Source organism: Juglans microcarpa x Juglans regia, chromosome 5D, assembly GCF_004785595.1.
Source record: "Juglans microcarpa x Juglans regia isolate MS1-56 chromosome 5D, Jm3101_v1.0, whole genome shotgun sequence".
Lineage (NCBI taxonomy): Eukaryota > Viridiplantae > Streptophyta > Magnoliopsida > Fagales > Juglandaceae > Juglans > Juglans microcarpa x Juglans regia.
In genome coordinates this window covers 12,811,703-12,838,322 of record NC_054602.1, presented here as the reverse complement: position 1 = coordinate 12,838,322, position 26,620 = coordinate 12,811,703, and the positions used below count along the sequence as shown (strand labels likewise).

The 26,620-nt window shown below is 35.2% G+C and overlaps 2 protein-coding genes across 5 annotated transcripts; both read right to left on the bottom strand.

The window, feature by feature from the left end:
- Positions 1 to 9,975: 9,975 nt before the first annotated feature.
- On the bottom strand, positions 9,976 to 14,425 carry LOC121266275 (two-pore potassium channel 3-like). The gene is made up of 2 exons (XM_041170055.1): positions 12,836 to 14,425; positions 9,976 to 10,679 (listed from the first exon to the last, which is right to left on the bottom strand). The coding sequence occupies exons 1-2, from the start codon at positions 13,972 to 13,974 to the stop codon at positions 10,532 to 10,534; spliced, it is 1,287 nt and encodes a 428-aa protein (XP_041025989.1). The 5' UTR covers positions 13,975 to 14,425; the 3' UTR covers positions 9,976 to 10,531.
- Positions 14,426 to 17,162: 2,737 nt separating this feature from the next.
- LOC121264322 (DNA-binding protein DDB_G0278111) lies at positions 17,163 to 25,057 on the bottom strand. 4 transcript variants are annotated; one of them, XM_041167449.1, is made up of 8 exons: positions 24,619 to 25,057; positions 23,207 to 23,272; positions 21,838 to 21,903; positions 21,682 to 21,731; positions 21,490 to 21,554; positions 17,679 to 17,770; positions 17,474 to 17,545; positions 17,163 to 17,390 (listed from the first exon to the last, which is right to left on the bottom strand). In XM_041167449.1, the coding sequence occupies exons 2-8, from the start codon at positions 23,222 to 23,224 to the stop codon at positions 17,352 to 17,354; spliced, it is 402 nt and encodes a 133-aa protein (XP_041023383.1). In that variant the 5' UTR covers positions 23,225 to 23,272; positions 24,619 to 25,057; the 3' UTR covers positions 17,163 to 17,351. The 4 variants fall into 4 exon arrangements, with proteins under 4 accessions (XP_041023383.1, XP_041023382.1, XP_041023386.1 ...); XM_041167448.1 differs by having other exon boundaries at positions 24,655 to 25,057; XM_041167452.1 differs by lacking the exon at positions 21,838 to 21,903 and having other exon boundaries at positions 24,655 to 25,057.
- Between the last annotated feature and the right edge of the window lie 1,563 nt (positions 25,058 to 26,620).

Genomic DNA, 26,620 nt, shown 5'->3' with positions numbered 1-26,620 from the left:
TACTACATACACGAATGAGAAAATTAAGGCAGTACTACGGACTAGTTAATTAGTTAGGGAAAAGAAAAAAGTAATTCTACATACAACCATAAAGTACTGTTAATCCTTAATTCTAATGAGATGAATATAAGTAGAACATGTTTATTAATTTGAAAAAAGAAACAAAAATGCATGCATGCAATTACTATCACACCAAAAAAACAAAAAGAAGAAAAGAATTACAAGATGCTCGAGTTAATTAAATGACTAAATCAATTAATGTTTGGTTTCTTGTTTTCTTATAATTAATATTAGGTGTCGAGAATTAATTATTATTTCATCGTGGAAATCCCATTTTCTAGTCATATATTGGATATCATGAGAGTGTTTGATCAACTCATATTTTATGGAAAACCATGGAGTTATTTAATATTAGTAGGAGGTGATTATGTACGTACGTAGCTAAAGGTTAATTGAATGGTACAAATATAAAAATTAAAAAAGTTTAAATTTGAGTACTAGAAGTACTTAAGTAGATTCACACATGATGATCACCACTAATTATTAATCGGTACATGATGAGTCTTGATCTCGCCTAAATATAAGCGGGATCGATAAAATTGATATTTTTTTCTTATTAATTAATTATTAGAAGTCGAAAAAGTCCACAGATTAGTACAAAAGTACAAAGATTGATCGAGTGGCACATGAGACTCATACGTGGTTAATGAAATTGCCAAATATTCCTAGACTAATTGTACTCATACTCCCAAAGAGATCATTTGCCATGGCTTTTAACCATTGTGTGACTTTTAAATTAGGGTTAGCAGACAATTTGGAGAGAATTTAAATGGGAGATGATCAGCTCATGAAAGTCTTAGCCTATGTTTGGATGTCAAGATTGTCTCAATACATCTCAAACCAATCTTTGATACGATCCATTACTTATTTAATTTTTTATAAAAAATTAAATACATCTCAACCTATTTTATACATTTTAATTTATTTACATTAAAAAATATATCAATGAGGCTTGCAAAATACAACTAATAACAGATCGACTTAAATCATCTGAAATTAGCTCAACATCTACACGCAATCTAACCCTAAATTAATAAAAAGAGCTCATCATGTATAGGGTGATCTACTAAGCTAGTCGAGGGGAAACGCACAGGAAAAAGAAGAAGAAAAAGAGAAAATGTGTGGTAAATTCATGGGTGTAGATTAGAAATGCCGACTATATGCAATAATATTAGGTTTGAAAAAGATGAATTAAAAAGCACGTGGCAAGGAAAAAAATTAATGGAACTAGTAATCGTACTGCATAGGGAGGGATCGAAGGGCAGAAGCGTGAAAAGGTAGGAAGAGCAATTTAGAGATCAGCGTGAGAAAAGCATTTAATTGGATGAAAAAGTCAGCGAAGACTTATGAGCAAATGGGGCGCAGTCAGTCACGGGGGGTGAGGGGGGGGGGGTGGGGGGATAGCGATTTGGCCTTTTGCTTTTTTGTTTTATTTTATTTATTTCGGGGGGGAGGGGTAGGGTCAATCATTCAAACTTCTTCACCATTTTCTGGATTATTTTTTCATGGAGATTAGCCATACACGTGTCCACAACCCTCACCGTCATTTGACCGTAGCCGACACAACACCCGGCACGTGTGAGACTCTCTTCGATCAACCTTTTCCTGCTCTAATTGCTTGCTGATTCTCTTCCAACGTCAGCAAAGTGGTGGAATGATTTATTTATTGTCTTTTTCTCGTGCTTGTTTGCTAAAAATCTTCAAAAAATAAAAAAGATTTTTATTGAGACTAATATTCGTAAAAAAAAAAAATCTTGAGTACTCATGTCCAAAATAGATTGCAGTTGACTCCGTACAGTATATATATATAGAGTTTTGAATCTAATTAATTCTACCATATCTGAATGACACGTGGCCATGATAACTTGAGATCGATCGATGAGATCAATTGAATACAAATTTTTTTATTATTTATTTTAAATGAAAACAGCTAATTATTATTATTATTATTATATATATATAGGTTATCCCATGACTAGATATACAGCTAATGAAAAGACCAAAGAATTCAACATGCCTAACTACGTGTCTTATATCCGTTCACATGATATAATTTTATTTATTAATTATAATTAATATAATCAAGTTTTTAATTAATTAATTTCTTTCGTGGCCGTTTGAATGTGAATGATATTCTTAAATAAATTTATGTGCAGTTAATATATATCACTAGCTAATTGAGTATTGTTACAGAATAATTACTGCAGTTGTGCACAAATTATACGTTACATGATTATTTCTGATCTTTTATTTTTTGTTTTTTTGTTTTTTTTGTGCAAAACGCACCAGACTTTTTGGCTTCTTCCCCTCTCTCTCTCTCCAACGTCTGTCTCATCAGCTTTCTCTCTCCGACTCTTTTCTGTCCTCGACTTTCTCTCTCATCCCTCATCGTCTCTCTCATTGTCTCTCTTTATCATCTCGGCTCTCTCTCTCACCCCGACTCTCTCATCAAATCTCTCTCTCATCCTTCATCGATTCTCTTTCTCATATTGGTCTCTCTCTCATCAGCTCTCTTTCTCTCTCATCTCTGCTCTCTCTCATCTCTGCTCTCTCTTATCTCGATCTCTCTCTCATCGTCTCTCTCTCATCATCTCTCTCAATCTGGTAGTAATTTCGAATTTAAAAAATGTATAATTTGAATGATGTTACGTAAGATATGTAAAAGTGGCTACTTCCAATAGTTGTTGCTCCCAATATTTTTTCCTAGCTAATTATATTAATTAAACCATTATCTGTATTTACAGTGAATGAATGCCTACAACAAAAAAGAAGTAAAAGAACAAAATACCCTTGAAATTCTTGAGATTTGGTCAAAAATAGAGTAGCTTAGAAAAATCAAAGGGCAAAAAGATAAATTCCACCGCTAAAATACAATCTAGCTAGCTAGTAGCCTAATATTATCGTTGGTATTAAAGCAGTCAAAACACACGATCATGTACATACGTGGTGAGCAACTGATCAGAATTAAGAGGAAATAAACTCTTAATTTCTTTCAATGGCATAAAATACATCGAGAATTATTTTTTTGGATATAAAGTCGTCGATTTAAAATGAAGTTGTAATTAAAATAATTTCATTTATAATTTACAACCTTTGCGCGATGCCGTAATTATAATTAGATGAATATTATTCATTTGAGCAATAATCAAATAATTAGAAATTGAATTAATTAACCACCTAGCTAATTTTCCTTAATTTTATTATTTGGTACTAATTAATAATTATTGATCATCATGTACCATATATATATATATATATTATATAAGTGCAATATATCTACCTGTTGTGTGACATATACCTACCCGATGAGTACGTAACAAAATTATCGGCCAACATTTTTGTCTGAAGAATGCTGAACTATTATTTTGAAATTAATCTTAAGAAGCTAGCTAGCTGGTTGATGAGATGATCGAGCGGTCACATATTCATGATGAAAAGACAGCCATCAATTTTTTAGGTCTAACAAGATATAATATCACATCTAACGAAATAATATATATATATATATATATATGTATATGCTGAATTACAAATTTTAAAATAATAATAATAATAGAAATTAATATTTTAATAATATTTTATTCAACTCACCTAAAATTATTTCAACTCACCTCTGAATCTAAATAAAAAATCAGAAAAGGAAACATGACCTGTAAAAATCACTACTCACACGTTGTGTATAAATGATGTACTGTTCCATAACATACATACATACTGTATACATATATACATACATATATAAACTCATGTCATCATGTGGGTTTATAGATGATTATTAGGACGTTGAATCCAGCTTTCTAGAAGGGTAAAGATTGTTGTTTTCTACTTGGATGAGGTTAATTAATCAAAAGAGAAGGAAAATATTTTAACTATAAATAGATTATATAAAAATAAATATATAAATTGATGTAATTTGATGTTATATGTTAGATTATAAAATTATTTTTATTATAAAATAAATCTAATATATTTTATAAAATCATATCAATATGTAAATTTATTTTATATAATACCTTTGTGTTTATAGTAATTCTCAAAGAAAAACATGATGGCTGCATGCACATCAATTATATATGGAAAGTGTGCAAGTATATACATATTCCAACTTCATAGATGAGAAGGTGATCATGAGGTATACGGAAGCACGCAAATGGCTATAGTATTGTTATAAGAATACATGGCATGAGGGGCGGTTGCTTCAGTGAGAAGACTTTGATCGAATTGCCGTAGAGCTTGAATTCTTCTTCTTTTTCTCCTTTTTTTTTAAAGCTAGAGCATGATATTGTTGACCATCATTTGTTGTTGTGTGTGTGTCCATTATATGTGACATAAAGTATGGTTTGGTATTGGTATTGGGAGTCCCTGTCAATGTAGAAGAGGGCAGGTTTTTTGTTAGGTGTGCACTGAGAAAAAGAAAAGAAAGAATCTTTTAGATGTAGACGCATGCATTTTGGGTAGATCAGCTAGCTTAAATATTATTGCAGTGTGTGTATATATACACAGTACTACCCAATTAACCCCTAATTTAAGGAATTGTTGATAATCATGCACCTGATTGATTATATATCTATCTGATCTTCTCCCAGCTTGATGATCATTTCCTATAGCTAGGCGCTGCTAGCTGCGCCTCATGTAAACGTCACTGCTTTCACTAATTTGCCTAACCCCATGACTGCGAGAAGGTGAAAAGAAAGGTAGTACGTACAGATTAAGATAATTGCGTCTGCTTGTTGCTAAGCTGGTTTAGCCCTTTAATTTAGGCGCTCTCGTTATCTTTTTGGGATCCCAAACACCCAATCGGAGTAAAAAGGTTTTGTAAAGCAGCCAATCTCAACACATTGCTTAAGACATGAGATTTGCCATTGGTATCTATACTCATGTTAATTAATTGGCCATTATAGCCTAATTAATTTGTCACACAGTAGTGCATATATGGGAGTTTTACAAGGTTTATACATACATACATACATACATATATATATATATATATATATATATATATAAACATGCGAAGATGTCTCTCTCTATTTGTTTTTTCTATTTTTCTGGGCATACATGCAACTGTTTTGAGAACTTAAATGATAAAGTGATGTCTCTTTTTCTTTAGTTCCGGCCATATATTTTCCCCCCAAAAAAAAAAAAAAAAAAGAACTCTCTCGTGATCATTTTAATTCTTGTCCAGTTTTGAAAATCTTATCATGAGGCCTGTATCATCTGTTCCGGCCATATATTTTCCACCAAAAAAAAAAAAAAAAACGTCTCTCGTGATCATTTTAATTCTTGTCCAGTTTTGAAAATCTTATCATGAGGCCTGTATGATCTTCAACATCTCCATCTTCATTCATGCCTTTGTATAGCTCGCTCATGACTTTGACACTCGGGATGATCATGAACTGGGTTTGGTGGCTGGTAGGCCTTGAAGTCGAGTCTTTCAGAGAAGCACTACTAGTCTGATCTTGACTATATACAATTATTGTTAGGTCACTGATTGGATTCTTCATTGGGTCCTTGCACCTGTTTGGTGGGGGATATCCACTATTTCAACTATAGTTACATTACTGGTGTAGATTAAGCTTACCTGCAGTACTAGTACTAGTACTAGAACACGAACAGAGGCTGGCTGCCCTAACACGTACAAGGTTTAATTTCCAGTAAAAGCTAGATTCTGACCTTTCACTTCACTCTTATTATTGAGACATGACGTCCAATTATCTCAGCAGTAAAAACTACAACCGCACGTGCACATCATGCAGCAGCAAGCTCCAGTGTACATGCATTCATTTTTGATATTTATATATAGGAACACATTCCCTACAACGGTGTGGGCACAAATATTAGGATTGATCAGTTGTTTTGTAGATCCAATTAAACCCTAGTTTTAAAGAATAGGATTGATCAGTTGTTTTGTAGATCCTATTAAACCCTAGTTAATTTCTTTAAAACAAGTGCTACATATATCCTTATGATCATCACCTAGCTATTAGTAATCCTTGTGCATGTCCTTGAAAGTTGTGTGTGTATATATGTGTGTGTATATATATATATATATATATATACCGATGCATGCATGTCGACCTTGAAAGTGAGTGTCAATTTGACCTTAATTTTTTTATGAGACCTGAAATTCCAAACTCATGGGACAATATACTGTAGGAAACCAGGAGAGACTTTTTTTTTATAAGGGTTTGCCATCATGACAAGTTTGATGACACTTCATATATGCATTAATCTGTTTGGATCATAAATATATATATATAAAAAGAGGAAAGATTATCTTTTCCTCGTTTCTTTCTGAGATATTGGATACTGATATGAGGAGATCGTCATCATGTACTGGTTCTGGGAGAAAATGCAATCGATCGAGCAGCAATCTTTTGGTGGGGGAAGAAGAAAATTTCAATTTCATGTGGGCAAGCATATTATGATCAGAGTACATCAATCCACATCACTGAAACTTTTGACACATTCAAAACTTTTATTTTCTTCATGATATTCTATATATATATATATATTATATATATATATATATATTATATATATATATATATATATTATATATATATATATATATATATATATATATATATATATATATATATAGATAGATTTCTATTGACTTGAAAGCGAAAGTCAGCATGCAGCTAGCAGTCACTATATATAAACCATCCACTCCACTTGGAATGTTCCAAATAGGTCAATATTTCCGGTTTTTTAAAACATCACGATGCAGATCATTTAATAAGAAAAACACATGTTTGGGTCTTTTCTCTATTAATCCCTGACCTGCTGGCGTTTAAGTAGCTCATGATCTCTTGCTCTAATGTGAAAGGTCTTCTTCTGGTTTGATTCTTTCATAGGTCAAGAATTTATTTGACTGATTTTAACTACTAAGAATTCGGTTCGATTATAGTTTTATAATGATATTAATACATCAAATTATATAAGACGTGTCACATTTATCATTAAATGATAAAGAATAATTTAATAAATAATTATTTAATTAAGATAAATATATTATATCTTATATAATAAGATAAAAATGAGATACAGATAGTATGGTATATTGAATTTTTCATTTTATAATATTAATTATTTACGGATTTCTTATAATATGCCCCCACTGTCTTTTTTTAAAGAAATATGGCCCACAATTTACTAACCGGTAAACCAGAAGATAGACAAAGAAACGACCTTTTTTCTCTAATCAAAATAATTACTTGTTTATTACTGCGTCATCAGCTGTCATGAAATCACAAAAATATATAAGACGAGTTGATTGACCGGCTGCGCCACACCATATATATATATAAATATATATATGAACTTGTTGTTTTTATTTTTATCTTTTGATTTTTGGCTTTGATCTTCTTATATATTCTTCTTCCTCCTTTTTGGTTAATGCTTTATAATAATAAAGTAGAAACAGTCTTTGCTCGCCCAGTCAAGATCACCACCGAAGACAGTCCACTTCATTATAATTCAAAAGTTTGGGAATGATTCCTTTAGCTATGTAATTCATGAGAGAGAGAGAGAGAGAGAGAGAGAGAGAGAGAGAGAGAGAGAGAGAGAGAGAGAGAGAGAGAGACTTGGTATGCACTTCTTCATCATGAAAAGTTTAATTAATGTCCTAAAAGGATGTTGGATGTGGAAATTCTTGTTAAAACTGTGCATGATAAACTTTCGAGGGTCCAAGCACGTGCTTGATCTTTTCATCCAAAATCAAACTTCATGACCAGGATTTTACAAAAGGGAGGTACGGACTGCTTAATTTGATGCGGAGCTTTGAAAAAACTTTTCAAAGTGATCGAACTAATTTCAAGGAAGACATGATCAATGTTAACATGACCATGAGGCCGGCCATCTACTTTTCTTTCATATGATCTTCAACATGATTATAGTTCACAGAACGCTTCTTGTGGATTACGATCGAAGGATTTGCTTTAGGTGCATTACTTAAAAAGTTGCAAAGTTAGTACGTACGACTGCCAACATGAGATGAGAGAGAGAAAGATCAGATTGACTCGGAAAGGTGCAAGTTGATGGATTCTTTTGTCAATCCAAGCTATTATTGATGTGGGTTTTCATGTTTTTGCAAAAATGACCATGGATATTAATGATTATGAGCGGAAAAAATGAAAAAAAGGCACATGATACACGCACAAACTACACACATGACAAGATCAATGAGAACAAAATAATAGAGTTTCGGCCTTTTTCATCATGATTGGTATTAATTAATTGGTAACAACACCCTCACCGTTTCATGATACCCTCATTTTACTGACCATCTTGAATTGTAATAATTAATATATGTATGCTAGCTAGCTATACATCATGATTATGAAGCTAGCCTAGTTTGGCTTTGAGGCTCTTCGGATTCCTCTTTCTCGGATTCTAATAGCTATATATGCGTGGTATGGGCTACCACCTCCCCTTTTAGTTAATTCAACCATAACGATCATTAAACAAACAGCGCGCTGAACGAGTATGGTCAAGATTACTATATATGAATCGACGGAGTTCATGAGAGCTTGGACTTCAAAATCAAATTTTCAAGGCGTTGACAGATTCTTGTAGCCTTCGTAAAGAGCTGCGTTTGTATATGGACCCCCAGTACCCCAACTTGGTCTCTCTCTCTCTCTCTCTCCAAATGCGTAGACCCTTTTGGAAAAAAAAAAAAAAAAAACCCATAAAAGAATGGAGTAGACTCGATCGAAAATATATATGCTAAAAAACAAACGAGTTTACGCATAAGAAGTACGTAGAAGTAGCGGTGCAACTCATAAAGTCACGACGACTGATGAATTGTTTCAGACTATATCTCAAGTACAGGGCATTTAATTGGGAAAACAATGGCTATATAAAGTCGCATATTATAAATTCAGCAGTAAGCAGGATGGTTCAAACTCTACTTATATAAAATGAATGAACGTCGACCAAACGATTTGGGTCCGCACTCATGGTCGTCTCTCTAGCTAGCTATCCGTCAAATGGACGTACGTGGTCCGCGTGTAATACTACTACTACAGCACTTAGTTTTCATGAGGATAGGAGTCGGGACCCCAAAAAGGCCTCTGGTTTATTCAATGCTGCCCTTTGAGAATTGAAAATTTCGAAGCTAAACTTGGAGATCACCTCTCAGCCAGTAAGTTGTATAAGGACCTGAATTCCCGCATGATGCATGGACCGGCAAACCCAGGTGACCAAGTCCCATGGAGCCAGTCAGCCACCATATCTAAAAAAGTACAACACTTTCCTGCGTCTATTGCTTTCATAGAAAAATAATAATAATTTAGGAAGTGAAATCCCGATTACATTACCGCAGGCCAAAATTTGATTCGGAACAGCAAGAAAGAGAAAACAAGCGTTGAGATTTTTAGGCAGAATTGGCATAATTATTACCTACAAGATTGAGCTGCCGAAGAATATTTGAATCCATATTTTGGGCTGGAAAATAAGATTTATGCAGTTCATAGAAAAAAAAAATAAAAGAAAAAAAGAAAAATGCTAAATGTACTTAAAAAAAAAAACTTACAAAAAATTTATTTCTCCACATGTCAGATATTGATACGTTGAAAATCATAAAATTTGAAATTTAAAATTTAAAATTCAAAGAAAACTAACAAAATGAGTCTGATAAGTAAACGTGTAAATAAAACTGTAAATACATGTAGCACTACTCAATAAAAAAAAAAGATTATGAAGACAAATGCTCTTTAGATGGGCAGTTGAATAGGGAGAGAAATCCTTTTTTTTTTCTCTCCTTCATATTGAATGGAACCCAATCAGGCCGGGAGATGGAGATAGATTTTAAATGCTGCATAATCCCGACAAAACTATCTTTCTTTGAAGAAAATTACAAACATTTGCAATGTAAACCCCCCTCTTCCCTACCTACCAAAAATAAAGAACCAGTGATCATAAACTTTCATAATTATTGAGTTTAGATTCTTATCCTCAGTTTTTACAAAAGAATAAATCCAAACCCATTTGTACAGAAGCAAATATATATAGCTTCAATCAGCAAAATTGTTCTTCATACTTAAACCCCTCATGATCTATCACGTACTATAACATGATGGGTATGAGCAAGTTGGAAGAAGCAGTAACTTTCACCATCTAACCGGTTTTTGCACAAGTGAACAATAGAACCATGGGAGCTAGGATGCGTTTTTAGATGCACTTGTATCCATCATGCTTCATCCAGTACTGTTATTCTTGTTGAATAAATTCAAACCAATACCCAGAAATCCCACTAAGAGAAAAATTAAAATGCTTAGCAATTTGAAGAGTTGAAGTTTCAACGGACATGGAAGAGGAACAACTGATAAGACAGTGAATCTCATCCATCATCTGTACGCAACTTGAATAGAATTAGAAACTGGCCCTCGTTCAAATCAACTCTATAGCTGGTAGTATTTTTCTCCCGCCTTTCTGTGGTGCTATAAGAAGAACCTAGAGTACTTTAGTATCAATGATGACTCCCCATGAGATCAGCAAGAGTTATCTTTCCACAGTTTCCTGTGTCAAGCCGATCAAATTTGTTGCAGATCTGCATAATGTCTTTCTCAGATACCTTTCCCATCTCCTTGAGCTTGTATATGACATATTCTGATTTACTGCACATAAAAAACCAGCATAAATACTCAACAAAGAGTCATCCTAACAGCTTGGGTTGACTTCAACTCAAGAAAAATGAAAAAATACATGACTAACTGAGAACTAAAAGAATGAAAATTGATGGTGATATCAGAGATCTGAAAAGGTAGGAAGTATGACCAAATAAAGGGACTATACAGCTAGTATCTTCAAGAAAAAGATTCAATCAGATTGAAGATGATATATCTGGGGGCTTTTTCACTGTTGCCTTACAAAAGACCTCTGTTTCCAAGCCAGAATAGGTGTTGCAAATGAAAATTAAGCAGCCTCGTACATGGAAAGTGAGGAATTCCATCCTTTATTATCGGCAAGATGCCACATTAAAACCACCTCCTTTTAATATAAACCCACAACAAAAATAATTAACCAAGTTATTCATCAACACAGAAAAAAGTTGCATGAAAGTATCAAAACACTGCAGGAGAGATCCTAAGGACCTAAACACAGACAAAATGAACAATCATTGCATTCATAATCACCATCTAATCTTGGACTTTTGGCCACTTTTTTTCGTAAGTAATAGATTTCATTAAAAAGCTCAAAAGGCATATACTAGGTATAGAGGATTGTATAAGAGAAGAAACCCCTATGTAGAAGTAGAGAAAGAAGAAAATCATGAAATTTATGCCCATTAAAAACTTTTAGCCATGTTTACTTAGTAGTCAAGGGTAATTTTATAACCTCAAATTTGATTGAAGTGGGCAGTAACAGAACAAGGCGAGATTGGTTTATCAGCCTAATTATTGAAATGAGGAAGTCCAATACCTCCTAGAGTCAGGAAGCATACCTAATTATCCAAGTACCCTCCAATGATCATTTAGGCTTGATTACCGAGATTATAATTGTTTTGGATACTTCAAGGCAATGGTTATTTAGCTACTCTTTTTCTCCCTCTTCTTTCTTTCATCCTCTTCCCAGTGTTTCTGCACTTTTATTACCCATTTAACCCAGGACCAAGACCCTATCATGGCTCCTTTAACCTTGATATATCCTTACTTGATAACACAAGCCTTTCCCCATCACAGCTTAGTCCTTGACAACCCCAAACAGGAAAAAGAACCAAATTTTCTACGATAGCCTCAGATTGGGTTTAAGTTTTACCCTTTCCCTCCTACTTTACAGCTCAAATCATACCCCTCTCACATTTTTTCCAAGCCTTAACACCCCCCCCCCCCCCCCCCCCCCCCCCCCCCCCCCCCCCCCCCCCCCCCCCCCTTTTCCTCGTTCCTTCTCAGCTTTAGCCATCTGTTCATCCGTCAAAAGTTCAGAACAAACTTTAAATAACCATTACCATTGCTGCTGCCCAGAAAACTCAACTGGTTTCTTCTTACTTGTCAACATTTGCCTCCAAACCCCCTTATATGCTTAACACTGTTCCGACTAAAATCCTTAAATTCCATTCACTTTAACGGTGCCAAACCCTAATATAATTTTCCAAATTTTGTTATCAGCAAAGCCAGTCGGTGAAATGATTTGGCATGGGCTCAACAAGTGAAGAACAAGTATCCCCAACAAGTGTATTCCCAGGGTAATGCGTTCATTTCTGCAAATCATTTACCAATATTATGTGAAAGTCCCACTAGCATTATATGCAAGAAACTGCCATGATTCGGAGAACTTTCATCAAGTATTGAACAAATTCACTCAATTAGAAAGGTAACGCAGAGAAAGGGGCTCTAACCATTTAAATTGCAATTACTGGAACCCCAAAAGCAAGAGAAATTAACCTAAACTTCATTTGAGACCCTAAGAGGGCCAAAACATTTCCAAACCAACCATCATTTTAGGAAAATAAAAGGAAGGCGGGAAAAGAAAAGAAGATTTTCCTACCTAAGAATAAGAAAAAACGTTAAACTTCCTAAGAAATTGGGAACTGGGATAGTGTAATTCAGGAAATGTGAGTACCATGCCCGCACTGGAAAATGCTACTTGAACCATTTCTGTTTTAGAGATTTATTAGAAAATCATTTGATTGTGTCCATCTGTTACGACAGGAATGTACAGCACCAATTCATTTTGTATGTATGATGACAAGCCAATCCCAATCAAGTTAACAGAGGTACAAAAAATTAACTAGCTGCAAAAGGTTCAAAAATTAATTGAGACCAATATATACCTCACAAAGCCATTGTTGTCAATGTCAGCAGCAAGAAACTCAGAGACAGTCATATCCTGACCAAGAATCCACTTTGTCATCCTTCTATGCCGCTTATCCACTCTTGCCTCGGCCAAGTACAGAAACGCTCGAGCAACCGCGAGTGTCGATACAAGCAACCAAATGGAAGCAAAAAGACGACCCTGCAAGGACTTAAATGCCCGGTCACCATATCCAACGGTCGTGACTGACATAACCGAGAGATAAAACGAATCCAACCAACCAAGCCTCTCCACAAAATGCATTACACACACACCAATCCCAATACAAAGAACGACGACCCCTAATGCCAATGCCACCTTCATCCTAATCCTCATCCTCCCTTTCTTCACATCAACTATGTACGACCTTGGGGTATCCGTCCCACCCTTACTTTTCACGGTCCTCAACAAATAATTCTCCTGCAAATCAAGCACATAGCTCACCATCCCAGTAAGCAAAACGTCCATAAAACCAAAGCCCACCAACACAAACAGTATCGAAAACAACTTGGTTGCTGTGCTAGCCGGCGTAATATCACCATAGCCGATCGTGCACATGGTCACAATGCAAAAATACAGAGCATCCACTACCGGGTGGGTCTCATCCGCCACGAAATCGTCCTTATTGAACGAATATATAACCACTCCCAAGAACAAATACAATATAAGAAGAACAAACGCTTGGCGAACGATCGATTGGGACCCGAATTGCGGTCTAGGCGGAGAAGGGTGGCCAATATCGTTGATAACCGCCATGGCCGGCGCTGTTTTGGAGCGGTGGAGATTGGTCTTGGTCCATGGATAATTGGGGTCAACGAGCCAACTTTTTGGGGACTGTAACAGCGATTGTGATTGAGGATCTTGCGGGGAAGCGGGTTCCATGGAGGAAGAAGAACAAGAAGAGAGTCTTGGGGAGCTAAGAGAAAGGGTTAAGGCATCGACGAAAGGGGAAGCGTCTTGCAGGGAAGAGGAAGCAGGGCCAAAAATGAGGCGGTCTTTGAGCGCCGAAGGGGTTAGAGGGAGAGAGATCTCGTCGTGCTCCGGGAGTGGTGCTAGGACCGGCGGTGGCAGAGGTTTCTTTCTCGGGCTTAGATACGGCAGGAGAGGCTCTTTCTCCATATGGGGGGATCACCAAGATTACCACTTCTGGAGCTACCGGGAAGCAAGAAACCAAGAAGGAGGTTTCTGAACCGAAATTAAGGATTTTTCTTTCTTCCCTTTGAGGTCTCTAAGGTTGGTTGTCTTTGAGAAATGGTCCTTTGAGAAAAATATGTACACCCAAAAAAATATACTAACCAAGGCAATGAAAGCACCGTTTTCCGAGCGAGAAAGAGGTCAGTGCATGTCTGTTTGATCTTGAGAACGAAAAACAGTTTTTTTGTTTGATCTGTTTTGTTTTGTTTTGTTTTGTTTTTGCTGAGAGCGAAGCCAAAGAAAGCGGGGAAGTCAGAGGACGGAGAGAGAGAGAGAGAGAGAGAGAGAGAGGGCCCCGAGAAAGAAAGGTGGGGACTGTATCTATGTAAAGAAAGGTGGGGACTGTATCTAAGTTCCTTAAAATTCTTTCATCTCAGATATTTCTCAAGATATAAATTATTAAATATAAATATTTATTGTTTTCTTTTAAAAAAATGGATTATTTTTGCAATTTTCGTCCTTGGGATAATAGTAGTCACAGGTTAAACTTTATTTTCTAAATGTGGATGATATATGTTTTTTTTATTATAATTTATAATTATTCATAAAGATTTCATTTAGATAGTGACATAAGATTAGATACTTTTTAGATGAAAGTAAAATAAAATTTTATTTTTTAATATTATTATTATTTTGAGATTTAAAAATATTAAATTATTTATTATATTTTATTTAAAAATTTAATAAAATTATAATGATGAAATAAAATAAAATGAGATCTTAAAACTAATTTTTTGAACGGAACCATTCCGTACAATACAATAAAAGAATGAGAATGTGAAGAAGATCAGATAAGGCCACTACAATTGTCTTATTCCATAATACGATCCATGTATAGCAATTGTTCACTTTGTCGTTTGCATGTATCCTAACCCAAAAAGAATATAAAAATGTTAATGTCGGAGAGTTGGACAGTGTTAGAGGTTCGTGATGGATTTAGATTCTGTTTGGATTAAAAGATGAGATAAGATGAATTGAGATAATTTATAAATAACAATAAAATTTATGAATTAAAATTTATAAAAAATAATGAAATGAAATTATCTCTCGATCCAAACCAACTCTTAGCAAGACTTCAAATAAAAATCAGTCTAGAAATGTTTTACAAATCCTTTGAAGCAGAGTTTATGATTTGAGTGGGAACTCGGTAAGTAGTGACTAATTCCAAATCTCTAGAAAAGATTATTGAAGAATTGATAGGCAGAAGGTGATTTTCAATCTGCAGCAGTATTAGGAAGTATGGCCACCATATAATAATCATGATCCATGAGTAGGACGATCCATCTATTTGTGCCTTTAGGCTTTAAAGGATCAACAATCATTAACAGTTGATTATAAAGCATAGCCCATTCCCTTATAAACCATGAATTCAGATTCATATAGTTTTAGGAAATCTGAAAAAGAGAAATATATGATTTAATCCCTTCACTATTTATTTTAGCATTTAAAAAGTTTTTTTCAAATCTCAAGTAGTTATTATAAAATCTACTTTATCTGTATCTATCTTTGAACTCAAGTAGCTAGTAAAAGGGCGCGCCTAAGAGCATTGATATTGAATTATGCAAATGTAAATAAAATAAATAATTTAGTTAATAGAAGATAAAAATAGCCTGCATTGAATTATGCAAATGTAAACCAAAATGATTTTCAGCTACAGTAAATCATCTCTTGTGGTTATATTTGACCTTCACTGTAGCTTAACAAAATCTATTAAACAATTATTTCTTCAGTTTGAACGCTCTCTCTCTTCCTACTACTGAATTGCATTTTGGTTAAGAAAATGGTCCAACAACCATGCGCATTCTTGACCCAGTCATTTGCTAGCAAGTACTAGTTCTACCAACCACTAAAAAAAAAAAATGTAGCTCTACGATTCTACCTTGTGCTGCAATTGAGCAGGTTTTTTTTTTATGCTTATACCTTGTGTTTGTCTCAGGTTTTTTTTTTCTAGATGAAAATGTAATAGACATGTTTTTTTCGATAGTATTGTATGAAATATTTAGAATGTATTACTACACTCTAGAACCCATCTACATTTTTATCCAAGTCTCATATTATATAATATTAATATTTTCATATAGCTCTTAATTTAAAAAAATTAATAGAGCGAAAAAAATTAAAAAAAAAATTATTAAATTTATAATATTTTATTATTATTTTGACTAATATATAGATAATCCAACGTGAGAATAAGTTTGAAATGAAATAAGCAAATGCAAAATCACGTCATATTATGTAAATTTTGCATTTTTATTTGCATAATCCATTAATGCCCTAAGAACTGGATGTAAGTATAGAATATTTACACCACCCAATTAATGCGTGACATGTATGGGTTTTAGTTAAAATAAAATAGTATTGGTTGTAGGGAACAAATCGACTTCCTTCCCCCTTCGTAAAATCTGTGTTTCTCCCATCTCTCTTCATCCGTGAATCTCGCTTTCACCCCTGTCTCTCTCTCTCTCCTTCCTCTGAACCCGAAGGTCTTGCTCTCACCCCACCTACTCTCTCTCTTCTCCGATCTGATTCTCGACCCTCCTCTGCTTGAATCTTTTACAAGCTTCTAAAATATTGCTCCTGTGACCAAATGCACTAACCCTGAGAAACCCTTCGCCAACAGGTCCGAAACCACTGCCGAGGGTGGTAAAAACACAAGTTTTCTCCAGAATCTCACTGAATACATCCCATGAACTTCGGCCGAAGAAGTGGACCCACACATATGAAACCGATCACCTCATGCATTGCCTTCAAATAGTATAAATTTAACAGATGAAAGGCAAGTTAGACCACCAATTTCGGCAATAGGGACTGTAGCCTGTTGAGAAGAGGGAAATGGACGAGTTCACGAACGAGAGGAGACTAGATCTATCGAGTTCACGAGATGAGAGAGAGAGACTGGATCTGTTGAGTTCACGAGATGAGAGAGAGCGATTGAAGCCTTCGTGAGGATGATAGCCGGAAATAGGGTAAAATGTCTTATCAACTCACACGCACGGTAAATTACGTGAATCTCTTACGTGTCCGTTTTCTATTGAATGGTGTAAATTATATCTTTACACCAAATCAGCTTTTCTCCAGTAAAAACTCCAAAAGGTCCAAATCCATAAAGTATTACACCCAAAAGATACGAATATTGAAACCAGAAGTATGAGAACTTCGAATCGTCAACATAACATTACATTGCACTAAGCAAAATACGATTCTGCATTTTGTTAACAAACAACCAACAAAGCATTGCATCGTTACCGAACCACACTCAAAAGCATCATGTTATTTACTTTAACACAGTTCCAGATAAAGAGCTAATCATCGTCTTCGAGAACGCTCCGACGCCTCTGGATCTGGAAAATGTTGAAATATAAGATAACAAATTGGATTATGCAGTAAAATTTGAAGGACCTTCAATAGATAATGATGTTCTTACTGTGACTCTGGTTTGTTTAGATGTTTGGGTGTTAATTTGCTCCAGCAATGATATGAGCCTTTCTTCAGAAACCTTAACATAAAAATGTAAAACATATGATGGTCAGACTGTTCTTTTATAATTGATATTTAGATAGATATACCACCACAGACGGTGAAGTAGCATGCAAGATATCGCACTGAAATGCAAGGTTGATTCCGTGTACCTTCTCAACTATCTGACCTCTTTGCGCAGCATTTAGTATAACGTCTTCAACACCTCTTGCTTTCTCAGGCTTTACCAAAGCTATTCGAGCAACTGCACATACAGCTTAGCATCACAAATTACATACTGCTGATTTGCAAAGAGATATCTACAGTCATTAAAAGCTTTTAATAGCCTTATGGATAATAAGCAATACCTTTCAGTGGTTGTTTGGCCAGCAAATACTAGGAAAATTACCATAAGAAGACACTTGGACTACAACGAAGTGGTGGAGGTTCTTCCCAACGTAATCATAAGTAAAACATAAACCATTTATACAAAAGCCCATTTGCAACACTAATTTATAACTTACATCTGGTGCAAAGCACATGCACATCTGTCATGTATCATTCATGTAGCAGGTCGTCTTCACTTCTTGATGTTTAAAAAATAGTTAATCTGAAACTTGGTTTTGAAAGCGTTAATCAAAATCAGCATCCTATCCTAGAATTTTAGTCATTGGATCAAAGAGCTCTTCTCCCGATGTTTGAATATAATGCAAGGGATAAGGCCGTAAATTCAATACCATAAGGACAATGATTAATACTTACCCTTTTTTAATGAGTAATATTTCCTTTTCTCCTTGAGGGAAAAAGAAAAAGAAAAAGAAAAAATTATTTAAGAAACAGATCCACCAAAAACTCAATGGCATACTCCTTATTCCGGTTCTACTCAATCATTTTCCATCATAAAGGTGAAGCCTAGTTCAGTTAAGAAAGCATGCGGCCAAGGAAACCCCTTCCAGTTACAGATGATTCTCAGGCAATCAATTTTTCAAGCTATCAAGTGTTAGTCAAGGTAGCTCTCTCTTTTTCCTTTTTTATTTATTGGCACCTGTTGTACGAGAACAAAGTCTCGACTAATCCCGAGGATGCACATGCCCTTAGGTAATCAAGAGGAAGTTCCTCCCAATCCGATGGCCCCTAGAAATTGTTTGCACCCAAAAGAATTCGAACTTTAGACCTAGAGGGAGCATACCACCAAGACCAATGCCTTTACCACTTGAGCCAACCCATAGGGGTTAACTCTCTTTTTTTATGGGCAATATTATCATCTCTTGATTCATTCACAGTAATAACCCAGAGCCAACCTCATGCTCTATTCTATCTAAAACCAAACCTTAGAGATAAGGAGGTTGAAAAAATTTCCTTGTGGCTCAATCAACACCTTTTCAATGCAACAATTCTAACTCAATCCTTTCTATATCAGTAACCTCAACAATCATTCTATCAGAAAGTTAGAATTGACAGAAAAGAGGTTTCAAAATGAAGTTTAGCTTTAGAAAATTCTTAGTTTAACAAAAGCATGCAAGTGTAATAAATGACATCCCCTTGAAAAAGAATCCTTTACAACTGGACAAACAAACACAAGAGAGATGAAATAATCAACCAGTTTGGGGTTGCATGGTTCTATAATTAGTTGTTTCGTCTTGAGTGACGAATCAATTTATCTTATCCTTGCTTTATGTTAGTTAAGATTCCACAACCTTTTTAATGAATGGAATAAAAACATATGGGGGTTCAATCCATCAGCAACATGCAGCACTAGACAACTAGAATCTAACCAAGTATCGGACCTTTTGGGTCCAATGTAACTATTAGAATGATAAGATTTGCCATGTACAAGTTTACAATTGTGGGAGTTTTCATTAGTGTCTTAGCTAAAGCTTCTATATTCCTGTCTAGTTAAAGTTTTTACTTGGCTAAGCAAGAGTTTCCAATGTAGGGGCAACCAAACAAGTTTTATTTATATTTTTCTTGGCTCTTGCTTCTGCAGGAGCAAGTCTAGTAGTGGTAAGCAAAAGGTTTTTTTTTTTTTTTTTTGGGGGGGGGGGGGGGGGGGGTTTGGGGGGGTAAGCAACAACCGAATACGTTTAATATGAGAATTTCATTTTGAGTTTTCTGTGTTTTAATGGTAACACTCGCATAAAAATTCTTATGAAAGACTCATTGAAGACACTGATAAAATTCTTACCAATTCAAACTATTTCTTCCTTATTTTATTTCATTTTGAGTCTTTCATTTGAGTTCTATGTTTTAATGGTAAGACTCACATAAAAAATTCTTCTATGAAAGACTAATTGAAGATACTAATAAAATTCTTAACAATTCTAACTCTTTCTTCCTTATTTTATTTCATGCACCACAAATTAGAGCTCTCGGCCACAACAAACCGATAAAGACCCAAGGAAAGTTTAAGTTACATCTAGACTTTTTTTTTTATAAGTAATGTTACATCTAGACTTATGCACCGAATCATACTAGAACTAATCTTGGAAATGCCTCCCACTTCAAATCTAGTATGATTAGAACATTTCTCCAAACTTCTCCTTACATGCTTCCATAATCCCACCCCATATGATCCTTGGACCTCATTAGAACACCACCCACCCCACAAACATGATAGTGTCAATTATTGCTCTCCTCAATGCCATGCCTCTGACATATATCACCAAAGTCATTTCCCCAAGATTGTATGATTGGCTAGACCTTTTTGGATTATAAACTCAAAAGTGGGTTGGGCTTTCCTTCTTTTGTTACAAAAGGTATAAGATGCAATTTCAGCTAGCAGTGTCCCTTGAGCTGTGCCACTTTAAGCAAGCATGAAAAATACAATAGGAATTTGAGTGAATAGCCTGAATTCAGTCTAGAATGGTGGTGAATAGGATCTGACTAGGGGTGGCAAATCATTTTAATGGATCGTGTCAATTAAAATAACGGGTTGACACAACACGACCCGTTTCAACCCATTTATGTAAATGGGTTCAATTGACACAAAGAATCCATTTGACCTGATTAACATAATTTTACATAAAAGTTAAAATCACAATACCTCCCAAAAATATAAAACTAACTACATAAGTCTAAAATTACAATCCAAACAATAAAAACACCAAAATTAAAATCCAAAGGAAGTGTGGGAGGTGGTTGTGATTCTTGAGAGCTGACTCAACTAAGAACTGCAAGAATTAGGAAATACAAAATAGGGTTAGGGTATTTTTGTTTTTAGGTTAAAAATGATATAATTGTAATTTTGAGTAAATTTAACGTGTCACTAATAGGTTAAGCAGGTTGACCCTTCAGTGAATCGTGTCTTAACAGGTCAATCCATTTTGACCCAAACTCGTAATTTCGTATCGTGTTCTTGTTGGGTTAACAGATCTTGTCACATAGGGGGGGCGAAGCACTTGGCTTTAATGATGTTTCCAGGCATTCAAAATGTAATTTTTTTTAATTGGCACCGAGTGTCCAAGAACAACATCCCGACTAATCTCGAGGGTGTACAAGCTCTCGGCAAGGAGTTTCTCACAAGTACACATCGGTTAATTCAAGAAAAAAATACCCCAGTCCGATGACTCCTAGAGATTGTTTGCATCTAAGGGGATTTAAACCTTAGACCTGGGGGGAGCATACCCCCAAACCCAAGGTCTTTACCACTTGAGCCAACCCCTAGGGGTTTCAAAGTGTAATATTGACTAATTCCTTTGGAGTGTAAGTCCAAATGGGAGTTTTGACTTTCCCTGGGTCGCTAGGAATGATATGGTAACAAAGAATGCAACATCAACTTACATACCTTACCCACACAGAGTAGAACACAAACATAAAAATAAAACAAAAAAAAAATAAGCTTCCTTTAGATAAGCAATGCCCAAGAGTAAATTATGCTGGTAAAAGAAAGCGCTAACAAATGTATGAAGGTATGACCATCTATTTGAAGACAACAAATGTGTCTTGATAAATGGCTTCAACTACTAATTTTGAATTTAAACTTACGTCGTTCTCGTGCTTCAGCTGACAAAATCTGACTAAGCATCATTTGCCTCCGTTCTTCTGCCTCCCTAAATTAATTCCTCATTAAGATAAATATTACTTGCAGAATGTTTGTTTAAAAGTAACAGTAAAAACCCTACAACTGACAGAGCATTCGAGGCATAACGCAGTTCACAACTAAATTAGAAAGAAAACCTCTTGGCATCTTCCTGAGCATTCTGCTGTTCAGAATTTTGTTGATTTCCCTAAATATCAATAAATGTGGTAAGAATCAACACCGAAGCACAATAATCAAGTTGCAATTCCATTATGTGAACGAATTTGTATGAATTCAAAGAGGTGATTGCTTACCACTCCATGTTGAGCCATAAGCTCCTGCATTCTTCTGCGTCTAATTGCTTCTAACTCAGGATCAGCCTTTTTTTTTAAAAAAAAAAAAAAGTGATTTAGAAATCCAAGTAAATATTCAAGGAAATAAAAACAATAATGAATTGCAGAAGTGAGAACGTTCAAATTCATAGGACCATACCCAAAGGCATCATATTCTAGAAAACCAATATATTTTTTTTATTGGCACAGGGTGTCCAAGAGCAGTGTCCCGACTAATCCCAGGAGTGCACAGGCCCTTAGCAAGGAGTTTTCCGCAAGTGCATCTCAGGTAATTCAAGGGGAAAATCCCTCAGTCCAATGGCCCCTAAAGATTGTTTGCACCCAAGGGAGATTTGAACCTTAGACCTGGGAGGAGCATAGCCCCAAGCCCAAGGCCTTTACCACTTGAGCCAACCCAGGGGTTCTAGGAAACCAATATATGTGATTAACAAATCATATCAGCAAAAGTGAGGTGCTAACGTTTTGCATCTATTAGGTTATATTGCACAAAGAAAACTGTAACATCCCGCTATGACACCATAGTCAACTATCACAATTTGATTGAACAAACATATTTAATATTGATGTAGGACTGTGAGCAGCATGGTTAGTGTGAAGACGCAAAGAGTGATGAAGAGAGAATATTTGCGCAAGTCTCAAAGTAATATTCCATTTCAAAATCAAAACACACATTTCAATTCCAGCATCACACAGTGTAACTATGCAAGTATGTCACCAACTACTAAACAAAAGTCTATTGCTTCAATTCGAGCGTCACGAAGTCGAAGTATGCAAGAGCAAACCCACTTTTTTATGGATAGAATGCAAGACCAAACCCATTTAAGCCTATCCCTCAATTTTGAACTAATAAGCTTAACACCGAGAGATGATGACTTTAGGTATGCAAGAGCAAACCCACTTTTGTATGGATAGAATGAAAAGATCAAACCCATTTAAGCCTATCCCTCAATTTTGAGCTAATAAGCTTAAACGCGGAGAGATGATGACTTTAGGCTCACACACACACACCTCTACCTTGGTTAAATAAGTGCGAATCGAACATGAACAGTGAATTTTCGTCCATTATTTTTTTTCCTGATTTGCCCCTGCTTTTATCACAAAATTCCATTCTGTTCTTTTTCTGCTCTTCGTTTGCCAAGTTAAGTTTTTGGTCTTTATATTTCTAGACGTCTATCTGTTTTTGGTCTTTTTATACTTCTGCTGTTCAGAATTTTGTTGATTTCCCTATATATCAATAAACGTGGTAAGAATCAACATTGAAGCACAAGAATCAAGTTGCAATTCCATTATGTGAACGAATTTGTATGAGTTCAAAGAGGTGATTGCTTACCACTCCATGTTGAGCCATAAGCTCTTGCCTTCTTCTGCGTCTAATTGCTTCTAACTCAGGATCAGCCTTTAAAAAAAAAAAAAAAAAAACAGTGATGTAGAAATCCAAGTAAATATTCCAGGAATTAAAAACAACAATTAATGGCAAAGGGGAAAACATTCAAATTCATATCACCATACCCAAAGGCATCATATTCTAGGAAACCAATATATGTGATTAACAAACCATATCAGCAGAAGTGAGGTGCTAACATTTTGCATCTATTAGGTTATATTGCACAAAGAAAACTATAGCATCCCACTAGGACACCATAGTCAACTATCACATTTGATCGAACAAACATATTTAATATAGATGTAGGACTGTGACCAGCATCGATACTGTGATGGCGCAAAGAGTGATGAAGAGAGAATATTTGGGTAAGTCTCAAAGTAATATTCCATTTGAAAAGCAAAACATCACGCAGTGTAACTAGGTAAATATGTCACCAACTACTAATCAAAAGTCTATTGCTTCAATTCGACCGTCACAAAGTTGAAGTATGCAAGAGCAAACCCACTTTTTTATGAATAGCATGCAAGAGCAAACCCATTTAAGCCTATCCCTCAATTTTGAACTAATAAGCTCAACACGGACAGATGATGACTTTAGGCCGCCTATTTCTTTTTCATTCATACATACAAATATATATATATATATATATATATATATATCTACCTTGGTTAAATAAGTGCGAATTGAACATGAACAGTGAATTTTCGTCCATTTTTTCCCTGTTTTGCCCCTGCTTTTATCACGAAATTCCGTTTTGTTCTTTTTCTGCTCTTCGTTTGCCACCTAAGTTTTTTGTTTTTTTATATTTCTAGACGTCTCTCTGTTTTTATTTGATCTCAACTTTCAAGAGACACTTTCCTTCCTCTTCCTCGTGTTTTCATCTATTTGTATTCCTCAATTTTCCACACAAACTTCTCGGTGGGCTTCCGCTTGGTTTTCGTTCTTGTGAATCTCGGCATCTCTTGGGTATGCTTTTTTTTTTTTTTCCTTCTCTCATGCGCATATGCATGAGACCCAAATGAAACCGAAACACAATCTGTTCATATTTGTACAATTTCAGTAAAAAAATATACCCATATACATGAAACCAAACCAAATCCGAACAGAATCTGTAATACATGTGTACATTTAAAAAAAAAAATTTAATCCCTTCAGTCGATTCCAGAAACAGGGGGTGGGTATGAGTAAAAAAAAATCCAAACACAAACCAAAGCCAAACAAAATCTCTAAGATGTTGGAATTTCTACAATTTGAGTAGAAAAAGCATACCGATGTAAACCAAAGCAAACCAAATTAAAAAACGATCGGAAATATGTGTAGATCTAAACAAGAAAATAAAAAATTTCTCAGATGATTACAGAAACAGAGAGTCGGAAGATCTCAGAGATCCTTACACCCAGACCCGATGGCTGCCGTTTTCGTCGTCTCTGATGAAACCACACCCTGTTTTGTGTGATTTTATGCAAGGTTGGGGTTGCTCTTGGTGGAAAGCTGATGGATCAGAGAGAAGGGAGGAGAGGTTGGGACTGAGTAACGGCGAGAGAAAAAACGAGAGGGAGGCGGAACAGAGGATTTCTGAGACGGAGATAGACCGACAGAGGAAGAGCGTGGCGGCTTCTGTTGGTGGAACCTCGGCGAGCCGGCGATGAGAGGAGAGAAGAGGCAGTGTTATTCAGTAACGGAGAGAGAAAGTGAGAAAATGGTGAGGTAGTAGGCGAAGAGGAGGAGAGAGAGAGAGAGAGAAGAGAAATGAAGCTTTTAGGGTTTGGTGGTCAAACGGTGTCGTGTGGAAATTGGGGGGAGGGGTGGAGGGCGGAATGGGCTGGGCTTCTCGTGTAAAATTGGGGAGGGAAGGTTGGTTTTCACTTTTATTTTTTGGGCTTGAGGTTCAGAAATAGATAATGCTATAAATGAGTTTGAGCTTAACAATTTAGCTATAGGACTCGATTGGATATAGAATCTATCTCATTTCATCTCATTATTATAATTTTTTAAAATTTTTATAAAAAATATAATAAAAAATTTAAAAATTTTAAATTTCAAAATAATAATAATATTAAAAAAATAATATTCTAATAATATTTTATTCAACTCATCTCATCTCACTATTCAAACAAGCCTTGTCTTTTCTTTTTTCCTTCCAAATTGATACTAATTGTTCATAAAACTCAAATAAAAATAAATTTGTGAAAAATTAAATTTTAATATTGTGCAGAATTTTATTTCCTTTAATTTTGAATTATGTAAATATTGAACTGAGTTGTTATATTTTAATAGAAATATGTAGTTAGTTATATATTATATTTTTCCTTTTATTAATGATTTATTAAGATATATAATTTCCAAACGTAAATATTTATTTCATTCTTAGACAAATTTAATAGTTTAATAACTAACCTGAAAAATAATTACACTATTTGAGGTAGAGGTAGGGTGGGCTCTGACTCTGATGGAGTCGGAATTCCCAACTCCAACCTCTGACTCCAACCAAAGTTGGAGACAAAGTTGAGCTCTAACTCCGACTCTAAATAGGAGCGGATTCCAACTCCGATTAGAGTTGCCGGAGTCAGAGTCGGAGTGTCGAAGCCCAACTCGGAGCTAGGCTTTTTCTTTTCAATTTTCTTACCACTTTTCCAGCATCCAAATAACACCCAAAAATTCCAAACAACACACAGTATACAAAAAAATCAATAAATCTCTATATACATGGAATTATGAATAAAATTTAGGGGCTATTTTGAATTTTGAAAAACTTTTGGGGAGTCATAGCCCCCTCAAGCTATATGTAGATCCGATATTGCAACCACATCAATATTAGGCCTTAATACTTGCTGCACCCTATCAGCAAGAATTTCAAGGCCTGACCAAGATACCCAATTTGTATTCTCTCTCCATTTAGCTTCCTCCCTTGAAACATTCAGAGAACAACCTCGACACTTCCTGCACACTCTTCTGAGGAATTCTAAGAACAGAGAGCAAATACGTAACGTTGAGCAAGCTACTCAAATCATGTTTCATAAGAATCGACTTCCCACCATTTAACAACAAATTAGTCTTTCAACTAGCTAGTTTTCTCTTGTTTTAACAAATAAGCATGCTTGTAATCTTCCCATATGAATCAGTGCCCCAAATAAAGATTAGGAAAGGGGGAAAACACTATTTATTTCGATTTATTCACTAGATATTCAAAACACTTTCAAAGAAGCTCAAAAGCCATTAAAAAAAATCACTCTAAGGTCTAGTTTGGATAGCGAGATAAGATGAGATAGTTTTAAATGAGTTGAATAAAATATTATTAGGATACTATTTATTTCGACTTATTCACTAGCTATTCAAAACCCTTTCAAAGAAGCTCAAAAG

Coding starts and splice junctions, on each gene's coding strand:
- LOC121266275 (XM_041170055.1), bottom strand. CDS start 13,974: ATGGAGAAAGAGCCTCTCCTGCCGTATCTAAGCCCGAGAAAGAAACCT. Junction 10,680..12,835: donor GACAACAATGGCTTTGTGAG/GTATATATTGGT, acceptor TTTTATGTGCAG/TAAATCAGAATATGTCATAT.
- LOC121264322 (XM_041167449.1), bottom strand. Junction 21,555..21,681: donor GCTCAGGAAGATGCCAAGAG/GTTTTCTTTCTA, acceptor GAATTAATTTAG/GGAGGCAGAAGAACGGAGGC. Junction 17,546..17,678: donor GAGGTCAGATAGTTGAGAAG/GTACACGGAATC, acceptor TTTTATGTTAAG/GTTTCTGAAGAAAGGCTCAT.